The 20150-nt window shown below is 43.6% G+C and overlaps 1 protein-coding gene across 2 annotated transcripts; it reads left to right on the top strand.

Moving 5' to 3' along the window:
- Positions 1-5861: 5861 nt before the first annotated feature.
- On the top strand, positions 5862-19411 carry LOC115201514 (protein Hook homolog 2). 2 transcript variants are annotated; one of them, XM_029765218.1, is made up of 23 exons: positions 5863-6191; positions 7044-7126; positions 8088-8160; positions 8317-8367; positions 10150-10282; positions 10570-10637; positions 10879-10941; positions 11127-11207; positions 12924-13087; positions 13190-13330; positions 13447-13648; positions 13771-13881; positions 14063-14150; positions 14321-14387; positions 15295-15432; positions 16070-16157; positions 16612-16617; positions 16762-16796; positions 16912-16994; positions 17115-17218; positions 17376-17483; positions 17567-17638; positions 17799-19411. In XM_029765218.1, exons 1-23 carry the CDS (start codon positions 6147-6149, stop codon positions 17928-17930), a joined length of 2136 nt encoding a protein of 711 aa, XP_029621078.1. In that variant the 5' UTR covers positions 5863-6146; the 3' UTR covers positions 17931-19411. The 2 variants fall into 2 exon arrangements, with proteins under 2 accessions (XP_029621086.1, XP_029621078.1); XM_029765226.1 differs by lacking the exon at positions 16612-16617 and having other exon boundaries at positions 5862-6191.
- The last annotated feature ends 739 nt before the right edge of the window (positions 19412-20150 follow it).

Here is a 20150-nt window from a genome sequence, read left to right as displayed (position 1 = left end):
TAGCCCTGGTATTTCTAACATACCGGACCATTTTTTTTCTTGTGGCCCCCACACTGGCCCATTTGCCGAAATGCCAGATGGCCAGTCTGCCCCTGCATGGGGCTCTGGTGAGGGGACAGCAGGCAGATCTCTTGTCAGCACCAGAACAAAGATGGTTCTGCATGCAGCGATGATTCATATAGGATTGCTATGCCTGATCGCATATGCTTCAAAATGAAAATGTTTTTAACCATACAATACTGGCGCCATATTAGGCTACAACTGGAACACAACAACACTATAAAGGAGGAGAACTGGGCCAAAAACAGCTATCAATTGATATACACTGCTAAACCCTTTTCATCTTGTGAAATGTTTGTATCACCTTTCAAGTGAGCTCAGCATTGTGGACCTAACAATGGGTGGAGTTCTCACGTTGCCCAGAGAGAAGGCCCACCTGATGCCCTCAGGGGGTTTGGCCATAATCACAGGGATGCGTGTAAGGACTCTCCCAAGGGGAGGCACTCCCTGCCAGGTCACTGTGACTCACCCTACACTGGCTGTGTGCTGCCTCTGCATGGGAGTGTGTGTGTGTGTGTGTGTGTGTGTGTGTGTGTGTGTGTGTGTGTGTGTGTGTGTGTGTGTGTGTGTGTGTGTGTGTGTGTGTGTGTGTGTGTGTGTGTGTGTGTGTGTGTGTGTGTGTGTGTGTGTGTGTGTGTGTGTGTGTGTGTGGGAGAGAGAGAGAGAGAGAGAATGGGTGAGAGAGGATTACACAAACTCTTACATAGCAATGCCAACCAAAAGTATCTTTCTGAATGTAAAACTAGGTGAGTGGAATGAGGCCCACCTAGTTTTTAATGTCCAGATGCTATGGGAGTGATAGACTTGTACTCTTACATCAATTAGTTAAATCCAGTGTATTACCCAGTGCTAATGCCCTTGTTTTGATGCTGTGGATCTTGCTTTATAATAGGAGGTTGGTATGTTGTGGCTGTTGCATAGAGTGAGATCTATTTCAATAACATTGAGGGTCATCTCATCTTTGTTACATAACATAACCTGTAACTTAATTTCAGTGGTCCAAACTACATTGACCTATCACTGAGTCACCAGACAGGGCTAAACTACACAATAATAAAGTATAGACTAGCTACTCCCGGAACGATGTTCTACAGGCATCACTACAGTCAGTGGCACAGCACCCAGTTAGGCCAGGTCACCTTGTGTTTGTGTACGTGCATTTCGTGATGAACACTTAACAAATACCTGATATTGCCAAAGCCATAAATCTCTGTTTAGAGAGCGGAGGAAGAGACGGCCGATAAGCAGGAACAGTAAATCTCAGTCAGGTTTTTCCCTCCCATTTTATGTATTTTCAGTAGAACTATATAGGCTGGATGACTTCATGTCTAGAGAGCTTGGGTTTTAATTGGACGTCTGCGTATCTCTCACTAACCCTGCACTCCCTCTTTCACCCCCACTGCTCTATTCCCTCTTTTCAGATAGTTTGGTTTTCCTGCATTTCCAACACCTGGCCTGGGAAAGAGCTGTGGGGAGATGAAACTTCTGCCAACATTCCAACAAATTCCAGCCCCAATGCCTGGGCACAGCAGCGGATTGTTCGCATTCCTTCATTTAAAGGCGCAGTGTGCTATTGTTTCTTACGACCATAAACTTAATTAATGTGCAGGGATAGGCTAAACACATGAAGGAGAACTTGAGAGCTAAGATGTTTGCTCTTTATTCTTCTTATACACCAGTGCCAGATCAGCATGACATTATGATAGCCTTCAACAGAAGAACTCTGAACCATGTGCTCTGTACATGTGTATATGCCATGGATAAAGTTACTGAAACCTGTGTGGAAAAGGCAATGATGTGAAAACTGTGAAGTGTGTAGGTCCGTGAAAAGTGAATAAGGAACCATCACCAAATAGTTTTCCAACCGAAGAAACCACAACATTTAAAAAAATTATAATTACCCAATCTTTTTCTGTTTGCCCTCCCCACCTCCACCCCTCCCCACTTCCCTGGAGGACGAATGTGCGTCAGACTGGGGTTGGAAAAGAGGAGAAGTACTGCTTTCTGACTTTCAGGAAGGAAACACATCTGGGGAATAAGGAAAGAAAGAACAAGCAAAAAGAGGAATTAGAGTGAAGGAGGGGGAGCGGGCCAAAAATAGTCAACCTCCTCTCAGGCCTCGCCAATATCCCCAGCCCACCACACGGTGTTAGTCAGCAGACCCCTCCCTCAGTGGATGACTAAACCACCGAACCCCCAGCCATGAACCTTACTTCCTCCCAGGTCTCATACTCTCTCTCTGGGTTATTCAGGCAGCGACCCCCTCTCACTAACCAAACATGCACACACCCCTGAAGTGTTCCCCACAGGGGTCGGGTAGTGGGGAGTGTGGGAGGAAGAGCAGGTAAATATGTGTCAAAACCATTTCCACAAAGGATTACGTAAACCCAGTACTATAGTGTTGTAGCCTACCTATAGGGGAACATTTGATTCGTTAATGTCAAAAGGTGAGTGTAGCTGGTGCATGAAGTCAGGCGCAGGAGAGCAAAAATGAGTGAGCAACGTACTTTACTCAAAAAACAAAGGCACAAGGTAACAATACACTTGACCAATAACCAACGGTAAACATTACGCACAGGTGAACACAGCACCTGTGGAAAAACCAGCCATCATGAACCAAACTGAACATAGAAATAATCACACACAACAAACATGGGGGAAACTGAGAGTTAATACATGAACATGTAATTTGATAATGAAAACCAGGTGTGTAGAAAATAAAGACAAAACCAATGGAAAATGAAAAATGGATCAGCGATGGCTAGAAGACCGGTGACGTCGACCGCCGAACGCCGCCCGAACAAGGAGAGGGACCGACCTCGGCGGAAGTCGTGACAGTTAACAAACTGGCAGGTACACATATTCTTATCAAATATTGTTTTTTATTATTATCGTGAATATCCCTCAATAAATACCATAGGGTTATTGTATTATACTTCTATGATGTAACATCTAAACACATTTTTTTAGACTATATTGGTAGATGGTGGGTGAGCAGAGATGTAGTCTATAACGGACAACATGTACAGTCATTTACACAGAACATTGGCTCTGGTGGTTTGACAAATATGGTGAAGCTGCATGTAAGACTGAGTTTACTATTCAGTAGTGACCAAACAAAGTTTACAGGCAGGTCTGGCTGGGAGACATACAGTGCCTTGCAAAAGTATTCATCCCCCTTGTCGTTTTTCCTATTTTGTTGCATTACAACCTGTAATTTAAATTGATTTTTATTTGGATTTCATGTAACGGACATACACAAAATAGTCCAAATTGGTGAAGTGAAATGAAAAAAATTACTTGTTTCAAAAGATTATAAAAAACTTAAAAGTGGTGCTTGCATATGTATGCACCCCCTAAGATCTGGTGCAACCAATTACCTTCAGAAGTCACATAATTTGTTAAATAAAGTCCACCTGTGTGCAATCTAAGTGTCACATAATCTGTCACATGATCTATATATGTGTGTATATATACACCTGTTCTGAAAGGCCCCAGAGTCTGCAACACCACTAAGCAAGCGGCACCATGAAGACCAAGGAGCTCTCAAAACAGGTCAGGGACAAAGTTGTGGAGAAGTACAGATCAGGGTTGGGTTATAAAAGAATATCATAAACTTTGAACATCCCACGGAGCACCATTAAATCCATTATTAAAAAATTGAAAGAATATGGCACCACAACAAACCTGCCATGAGAGGGCCGCCCACCAAAACTCATGGACCAGGCAAGGAGGGCATTAATCAGAGAGGCAACAAAGAGACCAAAGATAACCCTGAAGGAGCTGCAAAGCTCCACAGCAGAGATTGGAGTATCTGTCCATAGGACCACTTTCAACAGTACACTCCACAGAGCTGGGCTTTATGGAAGAGTGGCCAGAAAATAAGCCATTGCTAAAATAAAAAAATAAGCAAACACGTTTGGTGTTCGCCAACAGGCATGTGGGAGACTCCCCAAACATATGGAAGAAGGTACTCTGGTTAGATGAGTCTACAATTTTGCTTTTTGGCCATCAAGAAAAACAATGTCTGGCGCAAACCCAACACCTCCCATCACCCCAAGAACACCATCCCCACAGTGAAGCATGGTGGTGGCAGCATCATTCTGTGGGGATGTTTTTCATCTGTAGGGACTGGGAAACTGGTCAGAATTGAAGGAATGATGGATGGCGCTAAATACAGGGAAATTCTTGAGGAAACCTATTTCAGTATTCCAGAGATTTGAGACTGGGACGGGGGTTCACCTTCCAGCAGAACAATGACCCTAAGCATACTGCTAAAACAACACTCGAGTGGTTTAAGGTGAAACATTTAAATGTCTTGGAATGGCCTAGTCAAAGCCCAGACCTCAATCCAATTGAGAATCTATGGTATGATTTAAAGATTGCTGTACACCATTGGAACCCATCCAACTTGAAGGAGCTGGAGCAGTTTTGCCTTGAAGAATAGGCAAAAATTCCAGTGGCTAGATGTGCCAGGCTTATAGAGACATACCCCAAGAGACTTGCAGCTGTAATTGCTGCAAAAGGTGGCTCTACAAAGTATTGACTTTGGGGGGGTGAATAATTATGCACACTCAAGTTTTCCGTTTTTTTGTCTTATTTCTTGTTTGTTTCACAATAAAAATAGTTTGCATTTTCAAAGTGGTAGGCATGTTGTGTAAATCAAATGATACAACCCCCCCAAAAATCTATTTTAATTCCAGGTTGTAAGGCAACAAAATAGGAAAAATGCCAAGGGTGTGAATAATTTCGCAAGCCACTGTAAGTAGTGAAACAGACATGTCACACATGTAGGTGTTCTAGGAGAGCAGGTAGCCTACAGTGGGTGGCCAGGGAGGAAACCTGACTTGTAGGGCTGGCCAGAGCAAACAAGAAGTTGGCAAATACATCAGGTTGAACTGTGAGTATTGGAGCAAGAAGGGAGAGATGTAAACAGGGAGATAGAGTACTAAGGAAAATAAGTGTGTGTCTGCATGTTATGACACAAGGAGGCCCTCACATTGAGCTGATAAAGCACACTGTCTCTATTTTTTCAATATGTCAACTGGAGGGAATGGTGTTTTCTATTTTAATTGCTAAACAGAATTGATTTATGTACTTGTTTCTGCTAGGCAAGCTACATGGTCAGTTTTGCTCGGACTCGAGACACCACTCCTCAGTTCTGTGTCATTTTGTCAACTTGAGCCATCTACTGTTCTTTTGTGGAACTTTTTCGAACAAATTCATTTTTTTATTCCAAAAAGCATGCTAAAGGTTTTCGAAACATACACAACATAACGCCCACAAATTATCACTACAATACCGCTCTGTTTAGAGCAACATACAAGCGAGCAAACAACAAAGACAGTACAGTATGAAGATAGGCAGAAACTGCTTCCCCAATATAATTCCCTGATCGCGCTTGTAGGCGATGTCATGGCGACGTTGGCTAGATGGTGCCGCGTTCAAGTGTTTGTCGGAACTAGGAAACTCGGAAATGTCCAACCTCCTAACTGGTTAAAGTTATACACGTGCCGCGTTCAACGAATCAGTGTGTTGGAAATATTGGAGTTTCCATGTTCCAATTAGCATGTGAACGCGGAAACTGCTCATGCGCAAAAACACGTAATCGGGTGTAACGGTTGTCTCGTGCCAAACTGCGCATGTGCAATAACTAAAAACGTGTCATTTTGTCACTTTCACGAGGCTGGAGTAATAACATGTTCAGATACTTAGTACATTATCTCGAATCTAGGTTGTGCCTTACGATTTCGATAAAACTAACAACTAAGGAGGAATTTGCTACTTCTCAAACACCAAACCCCGGCCTGGTCTGCTTCGTTCCGGAAGTCTCGCGATGTTGCGTGCGTCTCTGGGTTTCGAAACTCTGTGACAACAACACATGAAATACGGTCATTTGTTGCCATGACAATGTTCTAAATACGGAGGCTCACTCGGATAGTTTATGGAGCTAAAACGCGAAAGTTAAGCTAGCTAACAGGAGGCCAAGGTTTGTTGACCTGATAGTGCAAGCTAAAAACACATTTTCAGCTGAAAGTCTCGATTGCTAGTGTGTTAACTGCAGAGTATCGGTTAGACAAACCAAAATGAGTCTGGATAAAGCAAAGCTATGCGATTCGTTACTAAATTGGGTAAGTTTTACAAAGTTAAATATGAATGCCAAGTTGGGTAAATGGGATATCTTGCTAGCCAGACTTAGTCGTCATCCAAAGCGACCTTTCGCTAGCAGTGAAATGTAGCTAAATGAAATTTTATTTTTTTATTTTTTTTACAAATGTAGTCAGGCATTGAATCGTTAATAGTGCCTTGAACCAGCTCAAATAAAAATAACATAATTAACTAGCTGTCACTGTCAAATAAAGATAGCTAACTAGCTAAATTGTTTTGATGGTCTACTGTCCACATCAGAAATGTAATGCCAGCAACTGAGTTAGCCACCATCTTATGCAATCAGTACAAAGGTCTAGCCAAGCCCCAGCAAGCCAGTGTCACTCTCCTAGCTAGCCTCTGAGTTTCCCAACTCCACGATATGTACCATTGAGATGGTACATAGTTGAAAGACTCAGCCATGAACCCTCCAAATATAGGTTGTTTAGGCTATATTACAATTGGCTAGAAATGTGGAATGATCTCTTAACTTGCATTACAAACAACTTGCCAGCGAAGTAGCTAGCTGAGGTCTATCATTTAGTGGTTAGCAAACACTTTAGCTGTACAGCACATAAGTAGAATGGCTTTCCAGCACTTCTAGACGGCACAGTCAATCAAATGTATTTTATAAAGCCCTTTTTTATTAACAGTTGTCACACAGTGCTTAATAGATACCCATCCTAAAACGGCAAGCAATTTGCCCAACGTGTTGGCAATAGCATTTGCATTGTTCCTCTTCTCGATCATTTGATTTCTAATTGATTGTCATGTGAAATAGAATAAATGACACACTAACACATTTTCTTTTCATTCCTCATGTCCAACCCTTCCAGCTACAGACATTTCAGGTGCCCTCATGCACCACTAAGCAGGACCTGACGAGCGGAGTGGCTATTGCACACGTTCTACACAGGATGTAAGGGCAAAACGTTTTTATTTTGTGTTTTGAGGTTAGTGATAATGGTGGTGGTGGGTTAACACGAGTAGACACCAGCTAAGCTTAGGAAATCTAGGAGATTTATGCCGTCTTCACATGCTAGTCGGAACTAGGAAACTCAGAAATGTCCGACTTGCTGATTCAATGAACGCGGCACTTGTATAACTGCAACCATTGAGCAAGTTGGACATTTCCGAAATGCCTAGTTCTAACTAGCATGTGAACGCGGCAAAAGGTCCTTACTTGCAGATCCCATTACCCTGTCACAGTGGCAAATGGCAATAGTAAGAGATTTGTGGAGTCCGTTCAATCCCAGTCATTCTCAATTCACAGACCGATTCGCTTATCAGTTGCACACTGACATTTTGTTTTTGGCCTTTAACTACTTTGAATAGAGCCTGATTAGAGCAAATTCAATCATCTATTCAAAAGCCTTTTTGTAAAGTTAGAGGATGGGCTGTTTGTCTGTTTTATTTCTATTCCTACGCTTGATAGGGAATAGGTCTATATTCCTCAATGCCTGGGTCTGGCAGATTGTGCCCAGGTGGGATTTTGTGTAAGGGCCTGTCCATTTTAGTGTACTGTCTATCCAAGCCAAATTACCTTCTTACCTCATCTGCTATAGTATTTGTGTGCCTTTCTGTCCACACACACACACACACACAAATGTATCTGTTTTTGTGTCGAACTGGAAACAAGCAGTGCTTTTATCTGAAGGTTAGTTGAATTGGGTAATGGCAATTCTATGATGCCTGTTTTTTTATATGATAACTCAAGCCTCAGGCAAGTTTCCAATGATTGTTTGCTTGTTGTGACATTCATTGAGTGTCACATATTAGGGAGTTTGCGGTTTCCAGTTTAGAAATACTCTGCCCTGTGGCTTCCTGTGTATTGTATGTCCCTAGAATATGTCTTGTTAAGTGTTTCATCTTGTTAACAGAGACCCCTCCTGGTTTAATGAGACATGGCTGGGCAGGATCAAGGAGGAGAGTGAGGCCAACTGGCGCCTCAAGGTACAGTATGAGACAGAAGGATATGACACAGTGCCTCTAGGTTGGCACCTAGGTAACCTAGAGTGACCACTGGCCTCACTGTTTAAAGATGGTGTATTTTCACCAAGACAAAGATGCCTGTATTCTCCAGCTCAGATTTATTTAATTTTCCTCCAGGTCAGCAACCTGAAGAAGATTCTTCAGAGCATGCTTGAGTATTACCATGATGTGAGTAAAGGCTTTTCCTCATTAAAGATCAGAAGGAAGGAAGGGATGGATGGTATATGCATGTTTCTTGCATTTCTTTTGAGCTCAATCTCCTGCAGTTGTTCCTCAGTGTTTGCACCTGTCTTAGTCCATTTGAAATGTCATTGCTCAATGCATACAGTTGAAGTCAGAAGTTTATATACACTTAGGTTGGAGTCATTAACTTGTTTTTCAGCCACTCCACAAATTTCTTGTTAACAAACTATAGTTTTGGCAAGTCGGTTAGGACATCTACTTTGTGCATGACACAAGTAATTTTTCCAACAATTATTTACAGACAGATTATTTCACTTATAATTCACTGTATCACAATTCCAGTGGGTCAGAAGTTTACATGCACTAAGTTGACTGTGCCTTTAAACAGCTTGGAAAATTCCAGAAAATGATGTCATGGCTTTAGAAGATTCTGATAGGCTTATTGACATAATTTAAGTCAATTGGAGGTGTACCTGTGGATGTATTTCAAGGCCTACCTTCAAACTCAGTGCCTCTTTGCTTGACATCATGGGAAAATCAAAAGAAATCAGCCACAATTGTAGACCTCCACAAGTCTGGTTCATCCTTGGGAGTAATTTCCGAACGCTTGAAGGTACCACGTTCATGTGTACAAACAATAGTACGCAAGTATAAACACCATGGGACCACGCAGCCATCATACCTCTCAGGAAGGAGACGTGTTCTGTCTCCTAGAGATGAACGTGTGAGATGTGCAAATCCATCCCAGAACAACAGCAAAGGACCTTGTGAAGATGCTGGAGAAAACGGGTACAAAATATCTATATCCACAGTAAAACAAGTCTTATATCAACATAACCTGAAAGGCCACTCGGCATGGAAGAAGCAACTGCTCTAAAACCGCCTTTAAAAAAAGCCAGACTACGGTTTGCAACTACACATGGGGACAAAGATCATACTCTGGTCTGATGAAACAAAAATAGAACCGTTTTGCCATAATGACCATCGTTATGTTTGGAGGAAAAAGGGGGACGCTTGCAAGCCGAAGAACACCATCCCAACCGTGAAGCACGGGGGTGGCAGTGTCATGTTGTGGGGGTGCTTTGCTGCATGAGAGACTGGTGCACTTCACAAAATAGATGGCATCATGAGGAAGTAAAATGATGTGGATATATTGAAGCAACATCTCAAGACATCAGTCAGGAAGTTAAAGCTTGGTCGCAAATGGGCCTTCCAAATGATCAATGACCCCAAGCATGCTTCCAAAGTTGTGGCAAAATGGCTTAAGGACAACAAAGTCAAGGTATTTGAGTGGCCATCACAAAGCCCTGACCTCAAGCCTATAGAACATTTGTGGGCAGAACTGAAAAAGTGTGTGCAAGGAGGCCTACAAACCTGACTCAGTTACACCAGCTCTGTCAAGAGTAATGGGACAAAATTCAATTAACTTGTGGAAGGCTACCCAAAACGTTTGACCCAAGTTAAACAATTTAAAGGCAATGCTACCAAATACTAATTGAGTGTATGTAAACTTCTGACCCACCGGGAATGTGATGAAAGAAATAAAAGCTGAAATAAATCATTCTCTCTACTATTATTCTGACATTTCACATTCTTAAAATAAAGTGGTGATCCTAACTGACCTAAGACAGGGAATTGTTATTAGGATTAAATGTCAGGAATTGTGAAACTGAGTTTAAATGTATTTGGCTAAGGTGTATGTAAACTTCTGACTTAAACTGTATATTTTCTCACAATCCCCCATTGTCTCCATCCCTCCATGAACAGGTACTTGGCCACCAGGTAGCAGATGAGCACCTGCCAGACATCAATCTGATTGGGGAGTTTGGAGATGTGACTGAACTTGGCAAACTGGTGCAGTTGGTGCTTGGCTGTGCTGTCAGCTGTGAGAAGAAGCAAGGTGAGCTCGCTGGGATAGAGGAGGCAATGCTGGGTAACAGGAAGTCACCTATGGAGAAAATGCAGGATTAATGCAATGACCTGACTATCACAAGTTGATAAACTGAGCATTCACTGGTTCATTCCTACAAAGCTTCAACCATGTACTGTATACAGATTATGATAAAAACAGAGTTTTACTCAAACTGTTGCACTGTGTGTAAAGCGGTGTGCTTGAAGTGTTTGAGTGTCTGGCTGTCAGATGTGGATGTGATATTCAGTGGACTCCTCCATGTTGTTTTCTCATAGAGCAAATCCAGCAGATAATGACCCTGGAGGAGTCTGTCCAGCACGTTGTCATGACAGCCATTCAGGAGGTGAGAGATCAGTCTTGGATATTATCCTCTTTGTAGATCTATCTGTCCTCTTGTGAGATTGCACCTACAAGCACAATTCTTTGCTCCCTGAAACCTTTCTGTATTTAACAGCAATATACACTATAAAACAGGCAATAGCTCACTTATTGTCCTGCTTACCTCTATATTGACAATGGGTTTCACCACGTGATCTGTCTTTCTGGAGTTTGAACCAGCAATTGACTGTGTTGTTGTGGTGTAGCTCCTAGCTAAAGAGCCAACTGTTCCAGGAAGTCCTGAGACCTACGGGGATTTTGACTACCAGGTGGGACCCGCTCTCTTCTTACTCTGCTTCTCTGAATACATTAAACTTTCACTCCCCTGCAAGTTGGTTTTATCGCTATTCTTCAATTGCCGTCTCATTTACATGTCTTTTGTGGTATCTCTCTCGTTCTCTACCTCCCACTGTGCTGTCTATAACCTCCCTTGTGCTTCTCTCCGTGTCTGCAGTCCAGGAAGTATTATTTTCTCAGTGAGGAGGTGGAGGCAAAGGAGGATCTGGGCCAGCGCTGTCGGGACCTGGAGCACCAGGTGGGCAGAGAGGACTGTTTGTTAGTTAGCATGTTGAGTGTGTATCTGCAGCTCTTTGCCATGAGTGAAGTGACCCTATTTATTCGCTTGGCTGAGGATTGTTGTCCAGTCTGACTGATTCCCCCTGATGGTTTGTTGTGTAAACGGTGCATAGAGAGTGATAGAGGACTCTTCTTTGTATCTGTCCCATTATGGCTTCTGTGAGTGCACGGGCAGCGCCATTGAGGCCATCTCCATTTTGAACAGTGGAGGCTGGTGGGAGGAGCTATAGGATGATGGGCTCATTGTAATGGCTGTTATGGAATTAAAGGAACGGAGTCAAACATGTGGTATCCATATGTTTGATACCGTTCCATTTATTCCATTCTAGACATTATAATGAGTCTGTCCTCCTATAGCTCCTCCCACCAGCCTCCACTGATTTTGAAGTTGTAAATTTTCTTCTACTACTTCTGAGTTGGTAAACAAACTAAAAGGGTGCATACTGCCACCTGGAGTGTGTTGTTTGAACAGGTATAAAGCCAAGGTTGGCGACATACTGCCACCTGCAGTTATGGAATGTTTGCTCACAAATTATTAATTGGCTGATCCTTTCTGATGTCCTGAATGGAATTTTGTGATCCTTCCTTAACCAATAGGAAGCCCCACCCAGTTGACTACTTCAAAATGGTGAAAGTTCTCAATGGCGCTGCACATGCTAAAATGGGCTTTTGGGTACTAGAATCCTCTATTATTCTCTATGAAACAGTGCTAATGCTGCCTCTTATTAGGCAATGTCATTGGGTACAAAGACTTAAGTCATTGATCCCCAATAATTACATTGTATAGTATTTAGGATTAGAACGCAATTACCACTGTTATGTATTCAGCATATTTCTTAGTATGTTAACATTCAACACATTAAGAAATTCTCAGTAGTTTATGTAGTTCTTTACTTTCTCCCTGGTATGATGCTAAAGCAAGCCATTTGTCCTTAAAGTTCAGTGTAGAGTTTTGCTGTGCTCAAACTGGAAAGATGTCCAACAGGTAAGTAATAGACGCCCCCTTTTAATATTGGCATGCCTGCTTGCCTAACCCACAAACATATTCAGGGTGGACATTTTACCCTAAACCACCAACCTACATTCTTGTCTGTGATAACCCCAAGGATAGTTCATCTTTCATCAAGCCTCACTAGCTTGAATCCTTAATCAATCCCTTTCTGAGCCCACTCTCCAGTCTCCCCACTCTGTAACTGTTAGTCAGACTGACTCAGACATCTGTTTTTCTATTCACCTCCTTGAGGGGTAATGCTTACAACTGCTCCATTGAGAAAGTGGCCCACCTGACTGAGAACATAGCAGACCAGCTGACTAACTGCTTTGATGTTTGTGCATGTGAAGTTATCACCAACCCTCATGGAAAAACATTGCATGTTTTGCAAGCAATGTACAGTGTCTGTTACTGGATATGTGAGTGTGGCTCTGTTTTCTTTAGCACTTGTGGAGTGTCTCATTTGTGTTCAGCATTTTCATGAGTAAATTTGTTTTTTGGCGGTGTTCTGCATTTTGAAGTGTGTCCTTTTTCTGTGCTCAGCACTTTCTATGACTCAATGTGTGACTGTTTGTTCATTTGTCTCTAGGTCTCCTCCCTCTCTAGCCTTGGTTACATGCCACTTTGTCTGGTTCTCTCTCTGCCCTCTCCACCCCTGACTCTGTCTGTGTGTTTGGTCCTCAGTTGGCAGCCGTCCTGGAGGAGAAGTCGTCCCTGCAGGTGGAGACACAGTCCCTGAGGGAGAAGCTCAGCCTCAGTGACCCACTGGATGCTTCCACCACCATCACTGGCAAGAAGCTGCTGCTGCTGCAGAGCCAGATGGAGCAGCTACAGGAGGAGAACTACAGGTCAGTCATACCCTCAACACCGACTTCCAAACTAAATGCATTCTACTCTGTGCCTGTACTCTTTTGATACAATTAATTTATCATTTTCTGTTTGTGACACAGACTAGAGAACAGCCGAGATGACATGCGTGTGCGCGGGGAGATTATGGAGCGTGACGTTTTGGACCTCACTCACCGTAACGATGAACTGACCAGCCTCGCCCAGGAGGCCCAGACTCTAAAAGATGAGATGGACATCCTCCGGTGAGCCCAGGGGGAGAGCAGCCTCTCAGTAGTCTATGGCCTCCTATCCTTCTCTCCTTTCCTTCCTGCCCCGTCCTCAAAACAGCTCCCCCATCTCACCCTCTCCCCTCCCACAGGCATTCGTCTGACCGGGTGAGCCGGCTGGAGGCGCTGGTGGAGACGTACAAGCGTAAGCTAGAGGACCTGGGGGACCTGCGCAGACAGGTGCGTCTGCTGGAGGAGCGCAACACTGTCTACATGCAGCGCACATGTGAGCTGGAGGAGGAGCTACGCAGGGCCAACTCAGTCCGCACCCAGCTGGACACCTACAAGAGACAGGTGGGCAGAGAGGGCTAGCGAATGGGGGAGGGTTAACAAAGGTGTGGAGATGGATGTGTGTATGACACAGGATGCTATGAACTCTCTTCAGACCCTGAATGTGTTTGCCTCCCTGCTGTCAGGTCCATGAGCTTCACACCAAGCATTCGTCAGAGGCACTGAAGGCTGAGAAGTGGCAGTTTGAGTACAAGAACCTTCAGGACAAGTATGACGCCCTGCTTAAGGAGAAAGAGGTGAGAGGGGTGGCCTGGGACAACTCTTCTCCAGACTAAGAAATATTACTTAAAAGGGCATGATGTCAAAGTGGATGTGGATTTAAAATCTCTGAAATTCTGAGGCAGTCACTTTGAACACTTCTAGTAGGATCAGATTGAGTGCAGTCTAATCCCCACGTTATCCCAATGTGTTTTCCAGCATTTGATCTCAGAGCGAGACACACTGCGGGAAACCAATGATGAGCTTAGATGTGCACAGGTCCAACAGAAGGGCCTCAATCAACCAGGTGAGTCCAATGGACACAACTAACATCCTGAATCTTCAGCCTCTCAGTTTTTCTGAATGACAAGATGGTAGAGGGGGATTGTTTGACCTTTTTGTGGCAGTTGATAAGACTACTGTCAAAACAAATGTGAGATATTTCCCCCTGACATCTTGGCTCTCTCTCCCCTTCAGGTGGATTATGTGAGGACTCTGGCACAGTGGGAAACCTGGCCTCTGAGATGATGCCCACAGAGTTCAAGTATGTGAGAGTGTGTGAAGATAGGTGTTATCTGACCTAACAGATGAAGCTATCAATAGACATACAGGGGTGTCAGAATTCAATTGCTCATTTTCAACTGTAGACTTGGGCGGTACCGGGGTATTTAGAATTATTTTTTTTTTAAACTACAATTCAGTTGAGCCAGTCACATGGTATATTTGTTTACTACGAGCATGTGGTGCAAACTGAAGTTTCGTGACGTCCACTGTCGAGCAGTACAAGAGCTGATTAAGTTACACTTGAAATTCACTACTGTTTGCCAGCTAAATATAGCTATACATTAACTATTTTAATTCCAAATACATTTTCTCCAGCTATGCATTTGGTTTGCTAACCTGCTATCTATCGGTGGCTAGCTTGCAAGATCAAGCTTCTTGGTTACAGCAGAGACAATCAATCCCCTCCTAGATTAAGTGTGAGTAGCCTTTTGAGATAGAACCCAGCTCATAAAGTTATAGAACTGTCTTTGCTTTTAGTTTATGTTCGCTTGCGCTTGTTAGCATTTAGCTAACGTCCGCTATGGGAATTTGCTAGTACTTTCATAGCATTTGTAAGCGTTTGAACAGAAGTGATGCCCTTTGTGCATTGCCGTTAATGCCGTAAACCCGGTATGGTTCAGGAACGAAATGGAAATCTGGATCTGCCCAAACATAGTGTTCAGCTGTGATAAATGGCAAAGGTCTTATTCCTCAGCCACACTATTTTTAGAACCAGAATGTGCCATTGGCTCCATGAATAGAATGGCTCCCAGTCAGATGGCACTGCTGTTAAATTGGCTGAGGCGGCGTTGAATACTTCTGTTGGTGCGTAGTGTACAGACCTGTGCCTCTCTGCCCCACTTCCCTGCCTTCTCTCTTTGACCTCATCCCTTCTGCTTCCTCCACAGGGAGACGGTGGTGCGTCTGCAGAGTGAGAACAAGATGCTGTGTGTCCAGGAGGAGAGCTACAGACAGAGACTGGTGGAGGTACAGGGTCAGCTGGAGGAGTCTCAACGCAGCCAGAACACCCTGGAGACACAAAACAGGTGTGTGTGTGTGTAGACATGCGTAAAATAAAAGATATGTTCTATACGAATAACACTGCAGTGTTTTTAGTTACGCACATTGTGATTTGATTGTATGTATCAAGGTCAGTCAGTGACACTGTTATTGCCAGAGTTTCTGTTTGAGTTTCACATTTGGCTAAACGGAGGAGCGATCTAGTGAAATGTCAGCTCACTCTCTGGTCTATGTTGAGTTGTGTTGTGTGGGCCGGAGCGGAGGATGGACAGCAATGGGCCAGATTGTCCCCCGGCTGTCCGTACAGCGTGTGTGTGTGTGTGGGGGCGGTTTTTCTGAGTGGATCGTGTGTGTGACGATGGGTCCAGAGTGTGGGAGGTAGGCAGGCATCTTCAGCAGCAGGAGGAGGAGAGCATCCCGAGCTGTGAAGTATGAGCCACTTCAGGCATACTCAGTCTTCCCCTAATGAACCACAACACACAGAGAGGGGAGTGGGTGGGCGGGACACCGCTAGAAAGGACTAATGCAGCAGCTGATGTGACATTGTATGCATCGCCAGCCTCTCCCACTCACTCATCAAAACCAGCTTAATCGAATTTCCTCATTCTCTCTTCCCCTTCTCTCCCTCCTGCTTTTCTTATTTGTTCTCTCTCATCCTTCCAGGTTGAACCAGCAGCAGATCTCTGAGCTGCGGTCCCAGGTGGAGGATCTCCAGAAGGCTCTACAGGAGCAGGGCAGCAAGGCTGAGGATGTGAGTGTAGAGACAGACCCTCCGCATTCACCCCTCCTCTCCTCCTCTTACTCCTGTTACCTTGTCCATACCAATCACTGAGTGGACCCAGTCCTCTCCAATCAATGACGACAGTATACTGAAAATGTATAGGAATCAGGAATGGAAAGGACCAATCTCTCTTAATCAGTTGACCATCTATGGGTCTTAGTTCAAATGTGTTTTTTTTTTTAGTTTTTAATAATTTGTTATTTTGTAGTCATTATAACTGGAAAGAGACCTAGACCTTAATATAGTCCTTGAGGACTGTTGTAGATTGTATCCTTCTCTCCCCTCCGTTGACTGCCTGCCTGTGACTGCTCTCTGAGATTTTGTGTGGGAACTTTAACTCTTGTTTGCTGTGTTGATTCACCATTAACGCCTACCCCTCTGTGTCTCTCCGCCTGCCCCCTCCGACCGACATTGGGCCAATCAGGCCATCGTAAGTACGGCCCATCCCTGCCTGGGCTCTGATTTGACTTTGACTACTTCAGTTGTGTATTATGCTTATTATTTGTCTCTGTCTGACAGAAGTCTGTTTCTCAGTAGTTTGAGTGTTGACTGACTTTTTTTCCTCCCCGTTCAGTCCTCCCTACTGAAGAAGAAGCTTGAGGAGCACCTGTGAGTACTATTATCACTGATGTTTGTACACTGCACCTGTGAAGGGAGTATTATTACTGCTCTGTAATTCTTGCACGTCCGGCTCCTCCATGCTTTTCCTCTGTCCTCGTCCCAGGGAGAAGCTCCATGAGGCCCATTCAGACTTGCAGAAGAAGAGAGAGGTCATTGATGACCTGGAGCCAAAAGCGGACGGCAACAGTAAGCAGCCTCTTATTTCCTGCCCTTGGGAGCAGGGCTATCAAATAGTATCAATCTAAGAGCACTTTCAAGCTCTGAAAATGCCGTTTAATATTTCCTCTTCAACCTCCCTCCTGTCAGTGGCGAAGAAGATCGATGAGCTGCAGGAGATCCTGAAGAAGAAGGATGAGGACATGAAGCTGATGGAGGAACGCTACAAGCGCTATGTGGAGAAGGCCAGGACGGTCAGTCAACACTGCCTGACACTAAACTCATCCATACAGCACAACGGTGCTTGGCCGCCGCCTTAAATCTGATTTGCAGATATCATCAAAGATTGTCATGCACATCGTGACATACTTGAGAATTTCTGCACCAAGTATGTGTGTGTTCATTGTGCAGGTGATCAAGACTCTGGACCCCAAGCAGCCGCCTCTGACTGTGTCTCCTGATGTTCAGGCCCTCAACAACCAGTTGACTGAGAGAGACCGGAAGATCCAGCACCTGGAGGTAAGAGCCATTGACTGACGAGATGCAGATGAGTGGTGCGTTGTCTGACCCTCCATATGCATGAACAACTCCTCTGTGTGCAGCATGACTATGAGAAGAGCAGGTCCAGACATGACCAGGAGGAGAAACTCATCATAAGTGCCTGGTACAACATGGTGAGTAATTAACCTCTGTCCGTATGTGCCTAATCTACATAGTATTGGAGCAGTTGGCATGATGGGTGCTGCAATGACTTGTATAATGGTCTTGTTTTTTTTGGTAGTAAGACATTTACCTGTCTTATGGCTCTATTTCTCTCTCTCTCTCCCTCCCCAGGGTATGGCCCTGCATCAGAAGGTGGTGGGAGAGCGGTCGGGTCCGTCCAACCAGGCCCAGTCCTTTTTGGCCCAGCAGAGGCAGTCCACCCACGCCAGGAGAGGCCTCGCAGCCCGCCACCAGCCCAGATAAGACATTTCAAATCTGGGGGAGGATGTGGAGATGAGGCAAAACATTGTCTATATCTTAGTGTTCACTACTTCCATACTCCTACTCTCACTGCTCTGATGCCTTCTCCTCTTGGTGTTTTGTGAAGATTGCTGCTGCTGCCCCCTGCTGGGCATCTGTGTTACAGGATTTTCTGGAGCGTCAGTGATGCAGAGCTACTTACTGCACCTTCAAGTGCATTCAAAGCTGCCAGGACTCATTTGAACAAAGATGAGAGAAGTGGGTCTAATTGAGAGCTGGAATGAAGGAACATAATGTGGATAGAAAGAAGCTGAGCGACTAATCCTTTGTCATGGAATTCTTAGACAATGTTTATCACTCAGTCCATTTCTTTCAAGCCTCTTTTTAGCTTTAATGTATTTGATGTTTTCTTAAGGTTTAGATTGAGAATCAATGCTTTGGAAGGCCACAATGATGACAGAGATGGAAAGGGATGATTTCTGCTGTCAATAGGGTAGGGGTCTTTACCTTCCCCCTACTACTACTTTTATATATTTTCACCCTTATTATCCAGCCCACTGTCAGGCTAAATAGATATTATCCTCTTACTATGACATGGAAACACTAATAAGAGAGACCTATGGGTTGAGATCATGGTGAATTTATGTGATTTTTTTTTTTACAATTTTATTAATTTGTGCCCAAGTCATTTGGAGATTCTGGCTTGTGCTGTGTCTCTGACACTTTTAAATGTACATAGTGAGAGACACTGGTGAAGCGCTAGAACAGGGGTGTCGTCCGGATCCAGGTATTTTGCCCATTTTGATGGTGAGGAAATGTTGTTGAAGACTGAATGTGACGCCCGGGGCAAAATGAGTTTGGCACCCCTCATCTAGAAGAGCTCAATAATGTCTTTGATATGAAAGGAACACATTTTCTCTGCACACATAGTCATGACCTCTTTTTATTTCCGTGAATGTGTTTAGACTTTTCTTTCAAGCTGTGTCATCTACTTGTTTTCTCCTATGTTATGAGTTGTTTTGTTAGTTATACTTTGAAGAGCAGAAAGAATAGCTTTCTAGTCATTTTTTAAATTTTTTTAAATGAACCTCGCATTTTATGTAGTTGTGTTAGTCTGTATAATAATGTTCAGCAAGGGTACACAGTGTACAGAAAAGCACTTCCTCCCTTTTGATAATGGTTCATTTCCTTGTGAAAGACTGTTAACAGAGTCGGGGACATTTTTCTAATCTACTTTGAAGGACTTTTGTATCAAATTCCTGTTAGGAGTATGGTGTTCACACGTAATGAAAGTCTGAAAGACTTGCAGATATGGGTCCTCTTTTGTCATGACCATTTTACTGGTAGTATTCACACGGGCTATTGAACAAGCTTTTGTTTCAAGCTGTAATATGGGAATTTACTCTTTGAATGATTGACTAGATTTCCTGATGGACTACATTTTGTTCTTTTTTTTAACTTGAATTTTTTTCCCCTCTAAAGAGTGAAACAGGGTGTTTTTAAGAATTATGATTGGTTGCACACACCACTTTAGACTGATGTGAATGTAGGAAACGCTGGTGCTTGTGAGAACCAGAATGTGGGGTTATTGATTCACATATTTAATTGATATGGGGGGGGGGGGGGGGGGAACTGGCCACACTGGACGTTGTTACTTCCTTCCAGGATTACACAGTAAGGTTTCAAGATGGCAATGGTATGTAGCTTTTCTCCCAGCAGAAGCACTCAACTATAGATGTTTCTGTTCACTGACACTGGAACTTACCTAGCTAATGAACAGACAATGTGTACTCTTTAATGTCAGAATTATTTACAACTGAATTTATGTGCATTTTACCTATCATTTTCTCAAGATGAACCTGTGAAGGACAACACTATTGTTGAACACTACATATATCTGATTACTTTGACAGTATCTGCGTAAACATGGAACTTCTCTTTGGTACCCAAACTGCTTTCTATGACTTGTACCTAACCCTCTGTAAGTGTGTAACTATCTGTGCAATGTTATCTACCAGGCTATGAAACCTCAACTGTGTGTACATTTAACTTCACTTAGTGTTTTACTCTTTAAGTATATGTGTTTATTTGGTATTGAATCAGGAAGTCAGGCTTTTAATTTCAAAGTAGTAAATCAACATTCCAACTGAACTGCTATGTTCTAGCACAGATATGGCCTGCACAATTCAACCTGTCCTTTTCGTGAATGGAAATCCCTATTCA

This window comes from Salmo trutta, chromosome 1 (assembly GCF_901001165.1).
Source record: "Salmo trutta chromosome 1, fSalTru1.1, whole genome shotgun sequence".
Classification (NCBI taxonomy): Eukaryota; Metazoa; Chordata; class Actinopteri; order Salmoniformes; family Salmonidae; genus Salmo; species Salmo trutta.
This window is presented reverse-complemented; position numbering and strand designations above follow the sequence as displayed.

Bases quoted from the DNA above. Each gene is read 5' to 3' on its own strand.
- LOC115201514 (XM_029765218.1), top strand. From the start codon at position 6,147: ATGAGTCTGGATAAAGCAAAGCTATGCGATTCGTTACTAAATTGG. The intron at 11,208-12,923 runs GTGGGCAGAGAG...TTTGGTCCTCAG, and splicing joins GTCGGGACCTGGAGCACCAG to TTGGCAGCCGTCCTGGAGGA. The intron at 13,649-13,770 runs GTGGGCAGAGAG...CCCTGCTGTCAG, and splicing joins TGGACACCTACAAGAGACAG to GTCCATGAGCTTCACACCAA.